At 43.3% G+C, this 14,731-nt stretch overlaps 1 protein-coding gene across 1 annotated transcript in view; it reads left to right on the plus strand.

Moving 5' to 3' along the window:
• Positions 1-14,731, plus strand: part of LOC139021728 (ankyrin repeat domain-containing protein 26-like) — an 83,585-nt gene that overhangs the window by 34,740 nt on the left and 34,114 nt on the right. Inside the window, exons 11-13 of the mRNA XM_070432258.1 lie at positions 48-208; positions 10,707-10,884; positions 13,234-13,674. Coding sequence (XP_070288359.1) covers positions 48-208; positions 10,707-10,884; positions 13,234-13,674 — 780 coding nt within the window. The remainder of the gene's footprint in view (positions 1-47; positions 209-10,706; positions 10,885-13,233; positions 13,675-14,731) is intronic.

Consider the following 14,731-nt stretch of genomic DNA (forward strand, 5'->3'; position numbering starts at 1 on the left):
GTTAATAAAGTAATAACAATATCCTTAATATCCAACTTTCATCAAAGGTTGAAGAAAAAAAGGAGCAGAAAGTCAGTAAAAGGGAAACATCCAGAAACATGTATGATGGTGCTGATGACAGTGACAGTGGTGGATTGAGTCAGCAGAGCAACAGTGAACAAACTGATAAGCACCAGGTTTCTATTACGGAGAATGAAGAGTCTGACAGGTAAGCCTACAGCAGTACTTAACAGTAGGTAATCTTTCTTTTCCTATAAACAAATTCCAACTTGAGCTAATATTCCTGATTACCAAATTTTTTATTTTTACTAGACAGAGAGAACCTTGCTTGTAATCAGAAAGATGCAAATCAACGAACAATGAGATACCATTTCTTGAACTAATAATGATAATTATTTTATTAAAGAAAATAAAAACCAGAATTGGCACGTGGGAGGAAAAGGCATTCTCATGCACTCTCTGTAGATGAAATTGGCACTTTTTTTTAAGGGAAATTGAACAAGTTTTGAAATTTCAAGTATTTCATTCCTTTATCCCAATAGCTTCACTTCCAGAACTAGATCCTACAGGAAAACATGACTTGTATAAACACACACCTACACATTCAAAGGACATTAATTATATATTATTATGTATATAAAACATACAGTAGGACACTGTAATATATATATATATATATATAGATATATATATAGATATATAGATAGATATAATATGACATAGATGTTCAAGATATATAATATACACATATGCATTAAGGATATTTATATAAATGCTACAAACATATGTATGTATGCTAAGGATATTTCTTACAACATTGCATACCAAAAAGTTGCATATATTGTAAATACCTATCTATAAGGAAATGCATTATTATACCTACAAAATAATGTAGTATGCAGCCAATGGAAAAAAATGAATGTAGCTCTGGTCTACAGTATAATGATTGTTTCACAGTGGAAATGTATTTAAAGCATTGGGTTTATATCATGTCTTCAACAAATTTTGTGAGAATACTTTTAATATCTGCTCAAGTATAAAAGGAAGTCATATGCAACACTGTCACTCTACTTTGTTTCTATCTAAATTGCTAGATACTAGTTTTTTGTGTTTTGTTCCTAATACCGGCGTGCTCAAATATTGGACACTCAAATTAGTAGGAAAGCCCAGGGATTTTCACAAGGCAGTTTGTTCCATGTCTTATCTACAAAGTAGAGGCCTGGTGCATGAAAATAATGCACTCGGGTTAGGGGATCCGTCAGCTTGGCCTGCAGCTATGGGGAGCAGGCCTAAGCCATCAGTTGGACATCCTTAGCCCTGCAGCGGAGTCAGGAGAGGTTTCTGCCACCGCCGCTGTGCTCACCAGCCGTGTGCCATGCTTCTGGCTGAGTGGCACTCCCCTGTGGGAGCGCACTAACCACCAGGGGGAGGCTCATGCATTGAGCATCTGCCCCCTGGTGGTCAGTGCATGTCATAATGACTAGTCCTTTGGCCGTTTGGCAATTTGCATATTAGTCTTTTAATATATAGGATTTCGATATATTGAGTAAAATCTATTAAAACACATCATGAGGCTAATCTGCTAGACGAGGGGTAGACAGACCTTTTCTATAAAGGGCCAGATAGTCTGTAATACAGTCTCTATGAACCATTAGGTCTCTGAAATCTGTCATAGACACTAGGTAAAGGAGTGGGATTGGCTGTGTTCCAATAAAACTTTATTTACAAACACAGGCTCTGGGCTGGATTTGGCCTGCAGGCATTCCTTTGTTGACCTTTGCATTATAAACCAAGGTGTTCCTAATGTAGTGAATATTCTTTTTGAAGGTATGCATGCATACTTTTATCTTTCTTTTTTAAGAAGAATGCATTTCAGTATGCACCACACACAATTTGTCAACAGGGACATCATATTACACAATTGACAAAAATTCAGTTTGTAAAGTAAAATTATTACCTGCATGTTCCCCCTTTATTTATGTTACACAATTTAAAGATTACTAACTACAGTGTACTTTGTACATTTGAGTAGTGTAACATATTCTAGGATTGGATGATTTTCATCTAGCAAGAAATCCTCCTGTCGTCTTAGTAAACACGAGAAACATGATAATCAGGTTATATAATATTATATATCTAGCAACATTTCATGGGATCTTTTAGTTGTATAATTTTGTGAATTTCTTTTTTTAATTCTTAGCCTGAAATGTTTTAAACCAGTTAGTGCCACAGGTATGTAATGAAAAAATTTTTAAGTATTACAAAAATGCTTCATGGTCACTATGAAAGGATTGAAAGTGACAGCTAAACATGAAGATGATGAGATCATCCAAGATTGTGCCATTTAACTACAAAGTCCTGGAAAAAGAAAAGGTCTATACTCACTGATTCTAATTTCCCTCCCATGCTCTCTTGAACCCACTCACATAATTTTTAGTCCCACTTCTTCTGAAAAATTGTTTTTCTCAAGGTTATTACTTATTCTCCTCTAATAAATCTGGGGTTAATGTTTTAGACCTGGCCTTACCTAACCTATCAGCAATATTTGAACCAAAGAAAAACTTTTTTCATTCATCTTTCAGGACTTTGAGTTTTCAGGGGGTTCAAACAGACTAACTCAGTTTCCCCCTTGCTCTTCCTAGTCTGTCCTTCTTAGTCTGTTTGGTTTCTCCTCATCTCCCACCTTTTACACATTCAAGTATCCCAGCATTCAGTCTTTGATCATATTTCTCATGACTTTTATTATATAATATATACTAACTAGAGGCCCAGTGCATGATTTCGTTCATGGGTGGGGCCCCTCTGGGTGGTCTGCAGGATTGGGCCAAAAACCGCAATCTAATGCTGCCTGCAGCTCCTACCTGTTGCTCCCACTCATCCCGGCCCCACTGTGCCTGCTGCGGGCTCACCTCCAGTCAGTCCCATGAGTCCTGCATCTGGCACCCTCCTGAGGGGTGTGGCCTGTGGGATAGAGCTGAAACTGGCTCTCCTTTCACCCCCTGAGGGTTCCCGAATTTCAAGACAGCACTGGCCAGGCTAAGGGACCCCACCAGTGAATGATTGGGCCTGGGAGGGACTGTGGGAGGGCTCCAGGGCATGTCCGGACGTGTCTTGCCCAGTCCCATCAGGGCCAGCTGGCTGAGAAGAGACCGCGGGAGGGCTCCAGGGTGTGTCTGCAGCAGTTGACAGTTGACAGGTCTCTGGATGACTGAACACTTAGCATATTAGGCTTTTATTATATAGGATTAGATGCTAGCCTAAAAGTCTACAAAAGTTACCAAATAATTTAATTTTCAAAGAAAATCATAACTAATTGGATTATCACCATTTTCTACTATCCTATCTAATAAAAGAGAAACATGGTAATTAGCTGTACCTCCGCTACCCTTCCCAATGGCTAATCAGGGTGATATGCAAATTAACTGCCAGCCAAGATGGCGGCCAGCAGCCAGGCAGCTTGAAGCGAAAATGAGGCTTGCTTGCTCCACTGATGGAGGAAGCCAATGTTCCCCGCCTGCTGCTGCTGGCCTCTGAGCTTGCAGTTTGAAACATTGTTACAAATATAGAAGTTAACAAAACCCCAGAAACCTGCTTTCAGCAGGCAGGGATCTCAGAGCTGGAGTTGAAACAGTGTTTCGATTATAGAACCCAAACAAACCAGATACCTGCTTTCAGCAGCTGAGGTCTCAGAGCTGGAGCCAAGCCTCAGAGCTAAAGCTGGGCCAGAATAAAAAAAAAAAAAAAAGAAAAAAAGGACAGGTTGGGAGCTTCAGTCACCCGCCAGCCTGAAAACAGCCCTCAGCCCCTCACCCAGACTGGCCAGGCACCCCAGTGGGGATCCCCACCCTGAAGGGTGTGTGACCAGCTGTAAACTGCCATCATTCCCTCACCCAGGCTGGCCAGGCACCCCATTGGGGACTCCCACCCTGATCCAGGACACCCTTCAGGGCAAACCAGCCGGCCTCCACCCGTGCACCAGGCCTCTACGCTATATAGTAAAAGGGTAATATGCCTCCCAGCACCAGGATCAGCGGAGCCCAGAGGACTCCCGGAACTGGGATCAGCATGACAGGGGGCAGCACCCAAACCCCCTGATCGCCCTGTGGCTCTGTGTGTGACAGAGGGAGGGGCCACAACCTCCCTATCCGCCCTGCTCTGTTCTTGACAGGGGAAGGCTCCCCAACCCCCTGATCAGCCCTGCTCTGTGGGTGATAGAGGGTGGCACCCCCCCTCCCACGGGCCCTGCTCTGTGTGTGACAGGGTAGAGCCATAACCTCTCCATCGGCCCTGCCCTGAGTGTGACAGGGTGCAGCGCCCCAACCCGCTGATCTGCCCTGCTCTGTGTGTGACAGGGGGCAGTGCCCCAACTCCCCTATCGGCCCTACTCTGTGAGTGACAAGAGGAGCTCCTCAACCCCCTGATGGGCCCTGCTCTGTGCATGACAGGGGGGAGATCCCCAACCCCCTGATGGGCCCTGCTCTGTGCATGACAGGGGGGAGATCCCCAACCCCCTGATGGGCCCTGCTCTGTGCATGACAGGGGGGAGATCCCCAACCCCCTGATGGGCCCTGCTCTGTGCATGACAGAGGGCAGCTCCCCAACCCTCTAATGGGCCCTGCTCTGTGTGTGACAGGGGGGAGTTCCCCAACCCCCCAATGGGCCCTGCTCTGTGCGTGACAAGGTACAGAGCCCCAACCCCCTGATTGGCCCCGCTCTGTGCGTGACAGGGGGTGGCGCTGCAACCTCCCCATCGACCCTGCCTTGAGTGTGACAGGGGGCGGTGCCCCAACCCCCCAATTGGCCCTACCCTGAGCATGACTGAAGGTGGCATCGCAACCTCCTGATATGCCCTGCTCTGTGCATGACAGAGGGCGGCGCCCCAACTCCCCAATCAGCACTGCTCTGAGCCCGACCAGGGGCTGCACCTAGGAATTGGGCCTGCCCTCTGCCACCCGGGAGCAGGCCTAAGCCAGCAGGTCATTATCTCCCGAGAGTTCCCAGACTGTGAGAGGGCACAGGCCGGACTGAGGGACCCCCCTTCCCTCCGGAGTGCACAAATTTTTGTGCACCGGGCCTCTAGTCCTATATAATAGAAGCCTAATATGCTAAGTGTCTGGTCAACTGGTCGTCTATTCAATCAATCAAAGCATAATATGCTAATGACATGCTAAGGCCATTCAACTGCTCACTATGACATGCACTGACCACCAAGTTGCAGATGCTCCAACCTGTAGGTTAGCTTGCTGTTCGGGTCCAGCTGATTGGGACTGAGTGACATGGGCCAGACATGCCCTGGAGCTTTCCCACAATTTCTCTCTGGCTGGCCCACCTCTCATGTCTCTCTCACATTTCCATTCTTGCACCTGTGGGGTCCCTCGGCCTGGCCTGCACCCTCTTGCAATCAGGGACCCCTTAAGGGATGTTGGAGAGCCAGTTTTAGCCCTCTCATGCAAGCCAGGCTGAGGGACCCCGCTGGTGCATGAATTCATGTACCAGGACTCTAGTATATATATATAAAATGGTATGTGAGTATTTTATTTTTTCCAATTTCTAATTTTTTCTAGTTTTTTGAGATATAATTGACAGATATCATTGTATATCTTGAAAGTATACAATTCTGTTCATTTTATACACTTTTAGGTTGTTATACTAGAGGCCCAGTGCATGAAATTCATACATGGTGGAGGGTGGGGGGGGGGGGGTCCATCAGCCCAGCCTGCACTCTCTCCAATCCGGGACCCCTTGGAAGATGTCCAACTGACTCTCACAATCTGGGACCATTGGCTCCTAACCACTCACCTGCCTGCCTGCCTGATCACTCTTAACACTTGGAGTGCGGGTGAATTTCCCGCCAAAATATAAGATGGCTCTGTCTTTTGGTTTTGTTCCATCCACCAAAAGGGTGGATTACAAACAAATATTTGGTAATACGCAGTTACAATCGGCCCGAGTTTACACGTTTCCCGCACTTCACCGCAAATCTATATGAACCGAGTTAAAGACGGCTCCCGCGGAGTACGCGCAATTCACGCGAGCTGACTTAACTCGTTTCCCGCACTCCAAGTGTTAACCCCTATGCCTGCTAGCCTGATTGCCCTACCTGCACGCTTGATCACCCCTAACTGCTCTCCTGCTGGCCTGTTCACCCCTAACCGCCTCTGCTTTGCCCCATACCTAGGACCCAGGATTCCCTCATCTGGCCAGTTGTAGGCACTTGGGACCCAGAATTCCCTTCCTCTGACTGGCCACAGGCAACCAGGAACTGGGCTGGTTTCACCCAGGCTGGCTGCAGCCACAGGGGACCATGGGCGGGTGGCTTTGCCTGGTAGGTAGCCATGGCCGCCTGGGACTCTGGGGTTGACAGCTTGTCCCTCTCCCAGGTGGCAGGCACAGGTGCAGCTGCTGGCACCAAGGACTGTGGGGCTGGTGGTTTGTCCCTCTCCCAGGCCACAGCAACAGCCACTGGCACCTGGGACCATGGGGCGGGCAGCTTGTCCATCTCCCAGGCCCCAGCCTGACTGGTCTCCATTTCTCTCTTGTGAGCTCATTTGTGTCTGGCTGGTCCCCATTCCTCTCTCAGGAGCTCATTTGTGCCTGGCTGGTCCCCATTACTCTCTCCCAAGTGTTCAGTGTCTGAACAGCTCCGGTGCAACAGCAGGAGGGCATGAGGGCGTGATGACCATTTGCATATTAGCTCTTTATTAAATAGGATTAGAGGCCCAGTGCATGAAAATCATGCATGGGAAGGGGGTCCCTTCAGCCTAGCTTGCACCCTCCTCAATTTGGGATTCCTGGGATCAGGCCTAAACTGGCAGTCAGACATCCCCCTCACAATCTGGGACTGCTGGCTCCTAACTGCTTACCTGCCTGCCTGCCTGATCACACCTAACTGCCCCACCTGCCAGCCTGAACACCCTAATCACCACTGCCTGCCAGCCTGATCGCCCCTAACTGCCCTCCCTGTTGACCTGGTCTCTCCCAACTCCCCCTCCCACAAGCCTGGATGCACTTTACTGCTTCCCCTGCTGGCTTGGTTGCCCCTAACTGGCCCCCCTCAGGCCTGATCGCCCCTTACTGCCTTTTCTGCAGGCCTGGTCACCCTGAACTGCCTTCCTTTGCTGGCCAGGTGGCCCCTAATGCCACCTCTTGCTGGCCTGGTTGCTGCTCACTGCCCCCTCTGCGGGCCTGGTCGCCCCACACAGCTTGCTGTTCAGTTGTTTGGTCATCCCTCACTAATCCCCCTGCCAGCCTGGTCGCCCCATGCAGCCTCCTGTTCGGTTGTCCATCGAGTTGTTTGGTCGTGATGTCTGGCTTTTTATATATTATTAGAAGCCTGGTGCACAAAAATTTGTGCACTCAGGGGGCGGGGGGAGGGGGGTCCCCAGCCCAGCCTGTGCCATCTCGCAGTCTGGGACCCCTCGGGAGATACAATCTGCTGGCATAAGCCTGCTCCCGGGTGGCAGAGGTTAGGCCCAATCCCTAAGTGCAACCCCTGGTCAGGCTCAGAGCAGGGCCGATTGGGGAGTTGGGGCGCTGCCCCATCATGCACAGAGCAGGGCGGATTGGGAGGTTGCCGTGCCACCCTCAGTCACGCTCAGGGTAGGGCCGATTGGGGGGTTGGGGCACCGCACCCTGTCACACACAGAGCAGGGCCGATCAGGGGGTTGATGCACCACACCCTGTCAAACACAGAGCCGCAGGGCAATCAGGAGATTGGGGAGCTCCCCCCTATCAGGCACAGAGCAGAGCTGATCAGGGGGTTGGGGTGCCTTCCCCTGTCATGAACAGAGCAGGGCAGAGAGGGAGGTTGTGGCGCCTTCCCCCGCCACACACAGAGCCGCAGTGCGATCAGGGAGTTTTGGCGCTGCCCCCTGTCACGCTGATCCCAGTGCCGGGAGGCCTTGCTGGTCCGCTGATCCCAGTGCCAGGAGGCATATTACCCTTTTACTATATAGGATAGTGGCCTGGTGCACTTGTGGGGGCTGGCTGGTTTGCCCTGAAGGTTGTCCTAGATCAGGGTGGGGGTCCCCACTGGGGTTCCTGGCCAGGCTGGCTGAGGGGCTGAGGGCCATTTTCACGCTGGCAGGTGACTGAAGCTTCCAAACGCTCCTTTTTTTCTTTTCTTTTTTTCATTCTGGGCCAGCTTTAGCTCTGAGGCCTCTGCTACTTTGTTTACCTTCTGTATTTGATACAATCTTGCGGTCCGGCTGGCTGAAGCCTGGCTGACTGAAAACTGGTTTCTAGGGTTTTGTTTAGCTTCTATATTTGCAACATAGTTGCTTAGAGTTGCAGCTGAGAGGCCGGCAAGTCAGGCGGGGAACGTTGGAGTCTGCCATCACTGGAGCAAGCAAGCCTCCCTGTTCGCTTCAGTGCATGGCTGCTGGCCGCCATCTTGGCTGACAGTTAATTTGCATAAGGATATGCTGATTAGCCAAAGGGAAGGGTAGCAGTCGTACGCTAATTACCATGTTTCTCTTTTATTAGTGTAGATGATGATTACCACAGGATTCTTTGTCCACATTTCCATTACATTGCACAGTTACCAATTCTTTATTTGTGGTGAAAATCTTTAGATCTACTCCTTTAGCAACTTTCAAGTATATATTACAGTATTAACTATAATCACTATGCTGTACATCAGACAGGGTTTAATCATATATGAAGATATATGACATTTATTCCAATAATGCTGACAATATGAGAGAGCAGCAGGTCATCCAAGAAAATTTGCTTTGCAACCCCCACACCAAAAGCCAACTTATATGTGGTAGTAAGACAAAGATTACATGGGTAAGGAGGCAAAAAAAAAATAAGAGTGGGTATGATTCAAAAGCAATAAAAATGGATATTACAGGAATGGGAAGAAGGCAAAAGAAATAAAATTGGATATAATGGTTACAGATTACACCAATGCAGGCTGGGACTCCATTGTTTCACCAACAAGGTTATTAATCTTTCCATGATAATAAGCAGTTAAGGAAGATGGACCACATTTCCAGGGTAGCTCTCAAGTCTAAGGGAGCTGGGGGAAATTCCCAGACAGATGAGAATATGTTGTCTTTAACCAGAACAAAACAATCACTGTTAATAAAGCATGATTGATATTTCTTATAATTATTTTCCACTATTCAATTTCTGCCCTTAGGAGTAGGATTTCCTTCCTTCTCATGCCTCATAAAATGCCTCTGTGTGTGTGTGTGTGCATGTGTGTGTATTTGTGTGTATACACACATATATTATATATATACATACAGATACATATTCATATATATAATACACACATACATACAAACATATATACATACCACATCTTCTTTATTTGTTTATGTATTGGTGAACACTTAATTTATAAATTTTGCTATTGTGAATAAGGTTGTAGTGAACATGGGAGTGCAGCTATCTCTTTGAAACAGTGATAAAATATGTATGACTGTTCTATAAATGTTTGTTATGTCCATTTGGTCTAATGTTTTGTTCAAATTCAACATTTCCTTGTTGATTTTGTGTCTAGTTGATCTTTCATGGCTGAAAGTAGAGTATTGATTCCCCCTACTATTATTGTATTGTTGTTTATTTCTACCTTTAGTTCTGTTAGTATTTATTTAATATTTTAGGGTAACCAATGTTGAGTACATACATATTTATGATTGTTATATCTTCTTTATAAAGTAACCCCCTTATAAAAGACCTTCTTTGTCTCTTGTTCCAGTTTTTGGATTAAATTCTGTTTTGTCTGATACAGGTATAATTACAACTGTTCCCATTTGATTTCTACTTGCAAGGAATATCCTTTCCATCTCTTTGTGTTGCGCCTTTAAGTATCTTTAAGAATGAATTGAGCCCTGGTCTGTGTGGCTAGGTTGATTGGAGGGCCATCCATTATACCAAAAGTTTATAGATCCATTTCCAGTCAAGTTTGATATCTGGTCTGGATATAATGGGAGGCAGCCAATCAATACATTGGCTGCCTCACATTGATGTTTCCCTGTCTGTCTGTCTGTCTCTGTCTTTCCGTTTCCCTCTTTCTAAAACCAATGAGCATATCCTCGGGTGAGGATTAAAATGTTTTAAAAAAATGAATGAATTGAGTCTCTTGTAGGCAGCATATAGTTTGTTCTTATTATAATCCATAAAGTCATTCTAGGCCTTTCTCTTTATTGAATTTATTGAGGTGCCTTCGGTTAACAACATTATACAGGTTCCAGTTGTGCAGTTCTATAGCACACTCTCTGTCCACTGCATTGTGTGTTCATTACCCCGAGTCATCCTATGCCTTTTGATTGAAGTCAATCCATTTACAAAATAATTATTGACAGGTAATGACTTACAATGCTCTCTTGTTGTTTTCTGGCTGTTTTGTAGTTCCATTGCTCCATTCTCCCTCTCTTGCTGCCTTGCTCTGTGAACTGAAGATTTTCCATAGTGTGGTTTGATTTCTGCTCTTTATTTTTTGTGAATCTGCTGGAGGTTTGGCTTTGTGGTTACCATGAGGTTTAAGCAAGACATCACCCTATATAATAAAGAGCTAATATGCTAATTAGACCAAACAGCAGAATGACCGTCCAGACGACCTTCCGGATGAAGCTGTGGCTGCAAAGGGGCTGCGAGGGTTCAGCCCCTTGCAAGAATTTTGTGCTTCGGGCCTCTAGTATAAATATAACAGGCTATCTTATGTTGATCACAGCTTTGGTTATATTTAACTGCAGATTCACCTTAAGAGAAGAAAAAGAGAAGAGACGAAAAGCTGATCTGTTATATGAGAAAAATAGGGTGCAGTTAAGAAAGAAAGAAGAGCACTCTATTAAAGAAGTTGAAATGAACCCACAACTTGAAACCACTATTAGAACACAAAACATCACATTGGATATTATAACAGAGAATGAGGTAAATTTATCTTTGGGAAAAATCTCTTATATCTAACAGTACTTCATCAATATTTATATCCCTTTAATTTTAATGTATATTATTATGTTTAAAGCAAATCCAAAAATGTCATCTCGTTCAAAACCTGAACTTTGGCCAAAAGCGGTTTGGCTCAGTGGATAGAGCGTCGGCCTGCCGACTGAAAGGTTCCAGGTTCGATTCCGGTCAAGGGCATGTACCTGGTTTGCAGGCATATCCCCACATCCCCAGTAGGAGATGAGCAGGAGGCAGCTGATCGATGTTTCTCTCTCATAGATGTTTCTAACTCTCTATCTTTCTCCCTTCCTCTCTTTTTAAAAATAAAACAATCAATAAAATATGTCGTTTTAAAAAAATCTGAACTTTGACATTTATGACTAAAATTATTAATTTGTTACTAGTCATGGCATATAACAGATGATCTGTGTATGTTTTTTAAAAGAAGAAATGGAAAATAAATTGAGCTTATTCATTAACATAAATGCTAATTTTGGCTTTTAAAAAATGTTAACATACAGGCTAAATTGCTTTGAGATGGTGATGGAACTATTAAAATGTTCATAAAGAAATTTTATTTCAGAATACTGTATTTTTGCTCTATGACAAATGCGGCAATCACTTAAAATTTGACTTTTTCATGGGGAGGAAAAATCACTGTGCTAAAACAGGCTACTTCCTTTTCACAGTTTGTTTAAGGTACTGCTCTTAAGCTTCGGTTATATTTTTTAATTGTATGAGACCAAAAACTCAATGAAATGTGTCCCTGGGTTGTAGAAGAGTGAGATTACACTCAGAGCCAATTTTCTCAAGAACAGAATGCCAGAATATTACAAGATGGAATTCTGACCAAACACCTTTGCAAACCAAAGGAGATAGAAATAGCTCATAAGAAAATGAATTCTGAGATAGCTTATTTAGTCATTTTCAAATGTGTGTGAGCATCCATGGGTGTGTATATATTTAAAAAAAACAATACTGTACATATGGAAACTATAGAGGATTTAGAAAATGTGTGTGTGTGTGTGTGTGTGTGTGTGTGTGTGTGTGTGTGTGTGATAGGGGTGACATTTTGGGTCCATTAGATAAAATGATATTGTTAATTCAAATCCATTTGTCTCAAACAGTCAAGTAGTGACTTCACAATGGCCTCATCCTAAGGGGAGGCTTTTAATATTTTCCGTAGGAATCAATGTGTTTTCCATAATCTCAAAGATATTGTTACTAACAACAGATATTCCAAATTTGGGCAGTGATTTTATTTCCTTGATATATCAATAAGGAGGCTAGTTTTCACTTCCACTGAAGGAGGGTATAACCAGTTCAAAGATGTTATTTTAGATGTCATTTTTCTACTTTTGAGAAAAGTAACACTTTGCTCTAAGTAGCATCCCATTTTAATACAGAGGACTTCTGAAAAGAATGGCATGCTGCAATATATACTTAGTGACAACTTATTGATAATTATCTTATTCCTACTAAAGTAGTTCAGTGTATTCCTTCTCCCCCCCCCACACACACATTGCTCATTTAGTATTACTTTAAACATCATGAACAAGAAATGAAAGTTATTGCAGCAACAAAAAACTCATGATTTTCTAAGAAGACTCTGTAAATTTCACTTATTCATCATTTGATTTTTGAAACATAGGCTTCTTTTGTGTTTTTATATCCACACTGGAGAGGAACTATGGACTGGTGCAAGAGCACGAATTGTGGAGTCTGAAAACCTGGGGAAAATCCTGAACTTGTTTATCTTTTATCCCCTCCACTCCAGATTGTGATAACTGAATGAGGTCATTGATGGATGTAGAAGTGCTTAGGAAAATGCTTGGTTATCCGTTGTTCATGGAGGTAGTCTTTATAACTATCTAGGAATGTATTAGAAAAATAGAATATCTATGGGATAATATTGGGGAAAAAATTTTAAGAAATTTAGTTTATCCTAATATATATAGGGTTAATACTCTTACTGTGGAGCAGCTGTGTGTTCAGACTGTAATCTCAATTTTTAAGTGTAGGAGTTAGTAATCAATTACTTAATGCATTCTTGATTTGTGGTGATTCAGGAAAACCCTTTCCAATTTTGAGACTCTTATAATTCTCTTGTGATATTTTTCATTTTAAAAATTCATAATTGTATATTAAATTTTTGAAATTAAGAGATTTTGTGCTTGGAAAAAGTTAAAGAATTGGATCCAACTCTATTTTTTCCAGAAGGATACCTACTTATTGCAATTTTTGAAATTATAAACATAGTTATTCTTTAATTTCAGAAGCTATCATGGCATGTTTTTCAATGTTGTAGCTAAAAGTCTCCTTTGTGTTATTTAGGTTCCTGAAAGTTCTGAAAAAGAAGAAAGTCTATTGCATGAAAATTGCATGTTGCGGGATGAAAATGCCAAGCTGAGACTGGAAATAGACACGGCAAAAAATCAGAAGCAAGAAATGGAAAAAGAACATTTTGAGGACATTGCAATTGTCAACAAAAAGAATGACCATCTTCAAAAGACAATAAGAGAAACAGTATTTCCACACAATGAGCAGCTTGAAGTTCTGAGAGTTGAGAATACTGTGCTAAACAGTAAACTGGAGGATGAACAACAAAACAGAGGAAGACTGGAAGCAGAAGATGAATCATACCGGTCTAGACCGGCTACCGCTGCACAGGATCTTGAGCATTGCCAGACATCAAAAGGAGACCTACAACTTGCTTCCCAGACAGCAAGAGATGAAGGGTTTTGTGCGGGAAGGTCACTCTACAAACCAGTTGAAGTAGGCATATCTTTCATTTTTTCTCACTTGGAAATATTATGAAAGCATGGAAATGTTCAGATCATTGGAATATGTACATCCACAAATGACAACTAAAAAAATTAATTCTAGATCCACTAATGGATATTTTTAAAATATTGATATAATTCACACATTGTATAAATTATATGATTCAATATTTTAAACATATTCAGAAAGTTGTGCATCTATCACCTCAGTCAATTATATGATATTTTTATCACTCCAGAAACAAACTCCACACCACTTAGCAGTAACTACCAGTTCCTTGCAAAAACCAGTCTCATTTCTGTCTCTATTGATTAGCTTATTCTGGATATTTCATATATATGCAATCACAGAAGTTATAGTCCTTTGGACTGGCTTCTTTCCCTTAATCTCATATTTTAAAGTGTGTGCACATTATGGCACATAACAATATTTTATTTCTTTCTTTTTATTGCCGAACAATACTTCATCATGTGGCTCTTCCACTTATCCATTTATCAATTGATGGAAATTTGTATTGTTTTCACTTTTTGGTTGTTAGTAATTCAACTATGAGTACTATTTGTACAAGTCATTGTGTGAACACAGGTTTTTCTCTTCTTGTTATGGGATTTATTTTTTGAATATACTTTATTGATTTTTTACAGAGAGGAAGGGAGAGGGAGAAGGATACAGAGTTAGAAACATCGATGAGAAACATCGATTCAGCTGCCTCTTGCACGCCCCCTATTGGGGATGTGCCTGCAACCCAGCCACATGCCCTTGACCGGAATCGAACCTGGGACCCTTCAGTCCGCAGGCTGATGCTCTATCCACTGAGCCAAACCAGTCAGGGCGTTGTCATGGGATTTTTATCCTCTGAGATAACTGGCCTGATTTCAGCATCTCTCTGCCTTTACTCATGCTGTCCATTCTGTCTTTTCAGTTTCTTTCCCTCCTGCCTCATCCTATATCTATTCGGACCTGGCTCCCAATCCCCCCTCTATGAAGCATTCTCTGTTTCAACTCTCACTGACCTCATTCATTTCTGCACTTGTCATCTCATTTGTGT

The sequence above is a fragment of the Myotis yumanensis genome, unplaced genomic scaffold (genome assembly GCF_028538775.1).
Source record: "Myotis yumanensis isolate MYYU_CA2020_CCGP unplaced genomic scaffold, mMyoYum1.0.hap1 SCAF_1, whole genome shotgun sequence".
NCBI lineage: Eukaryota > Metazoa > Chordata > Mammalia > Chiroptera > Vespertilionidae > Myotis > Myotis yumanensis.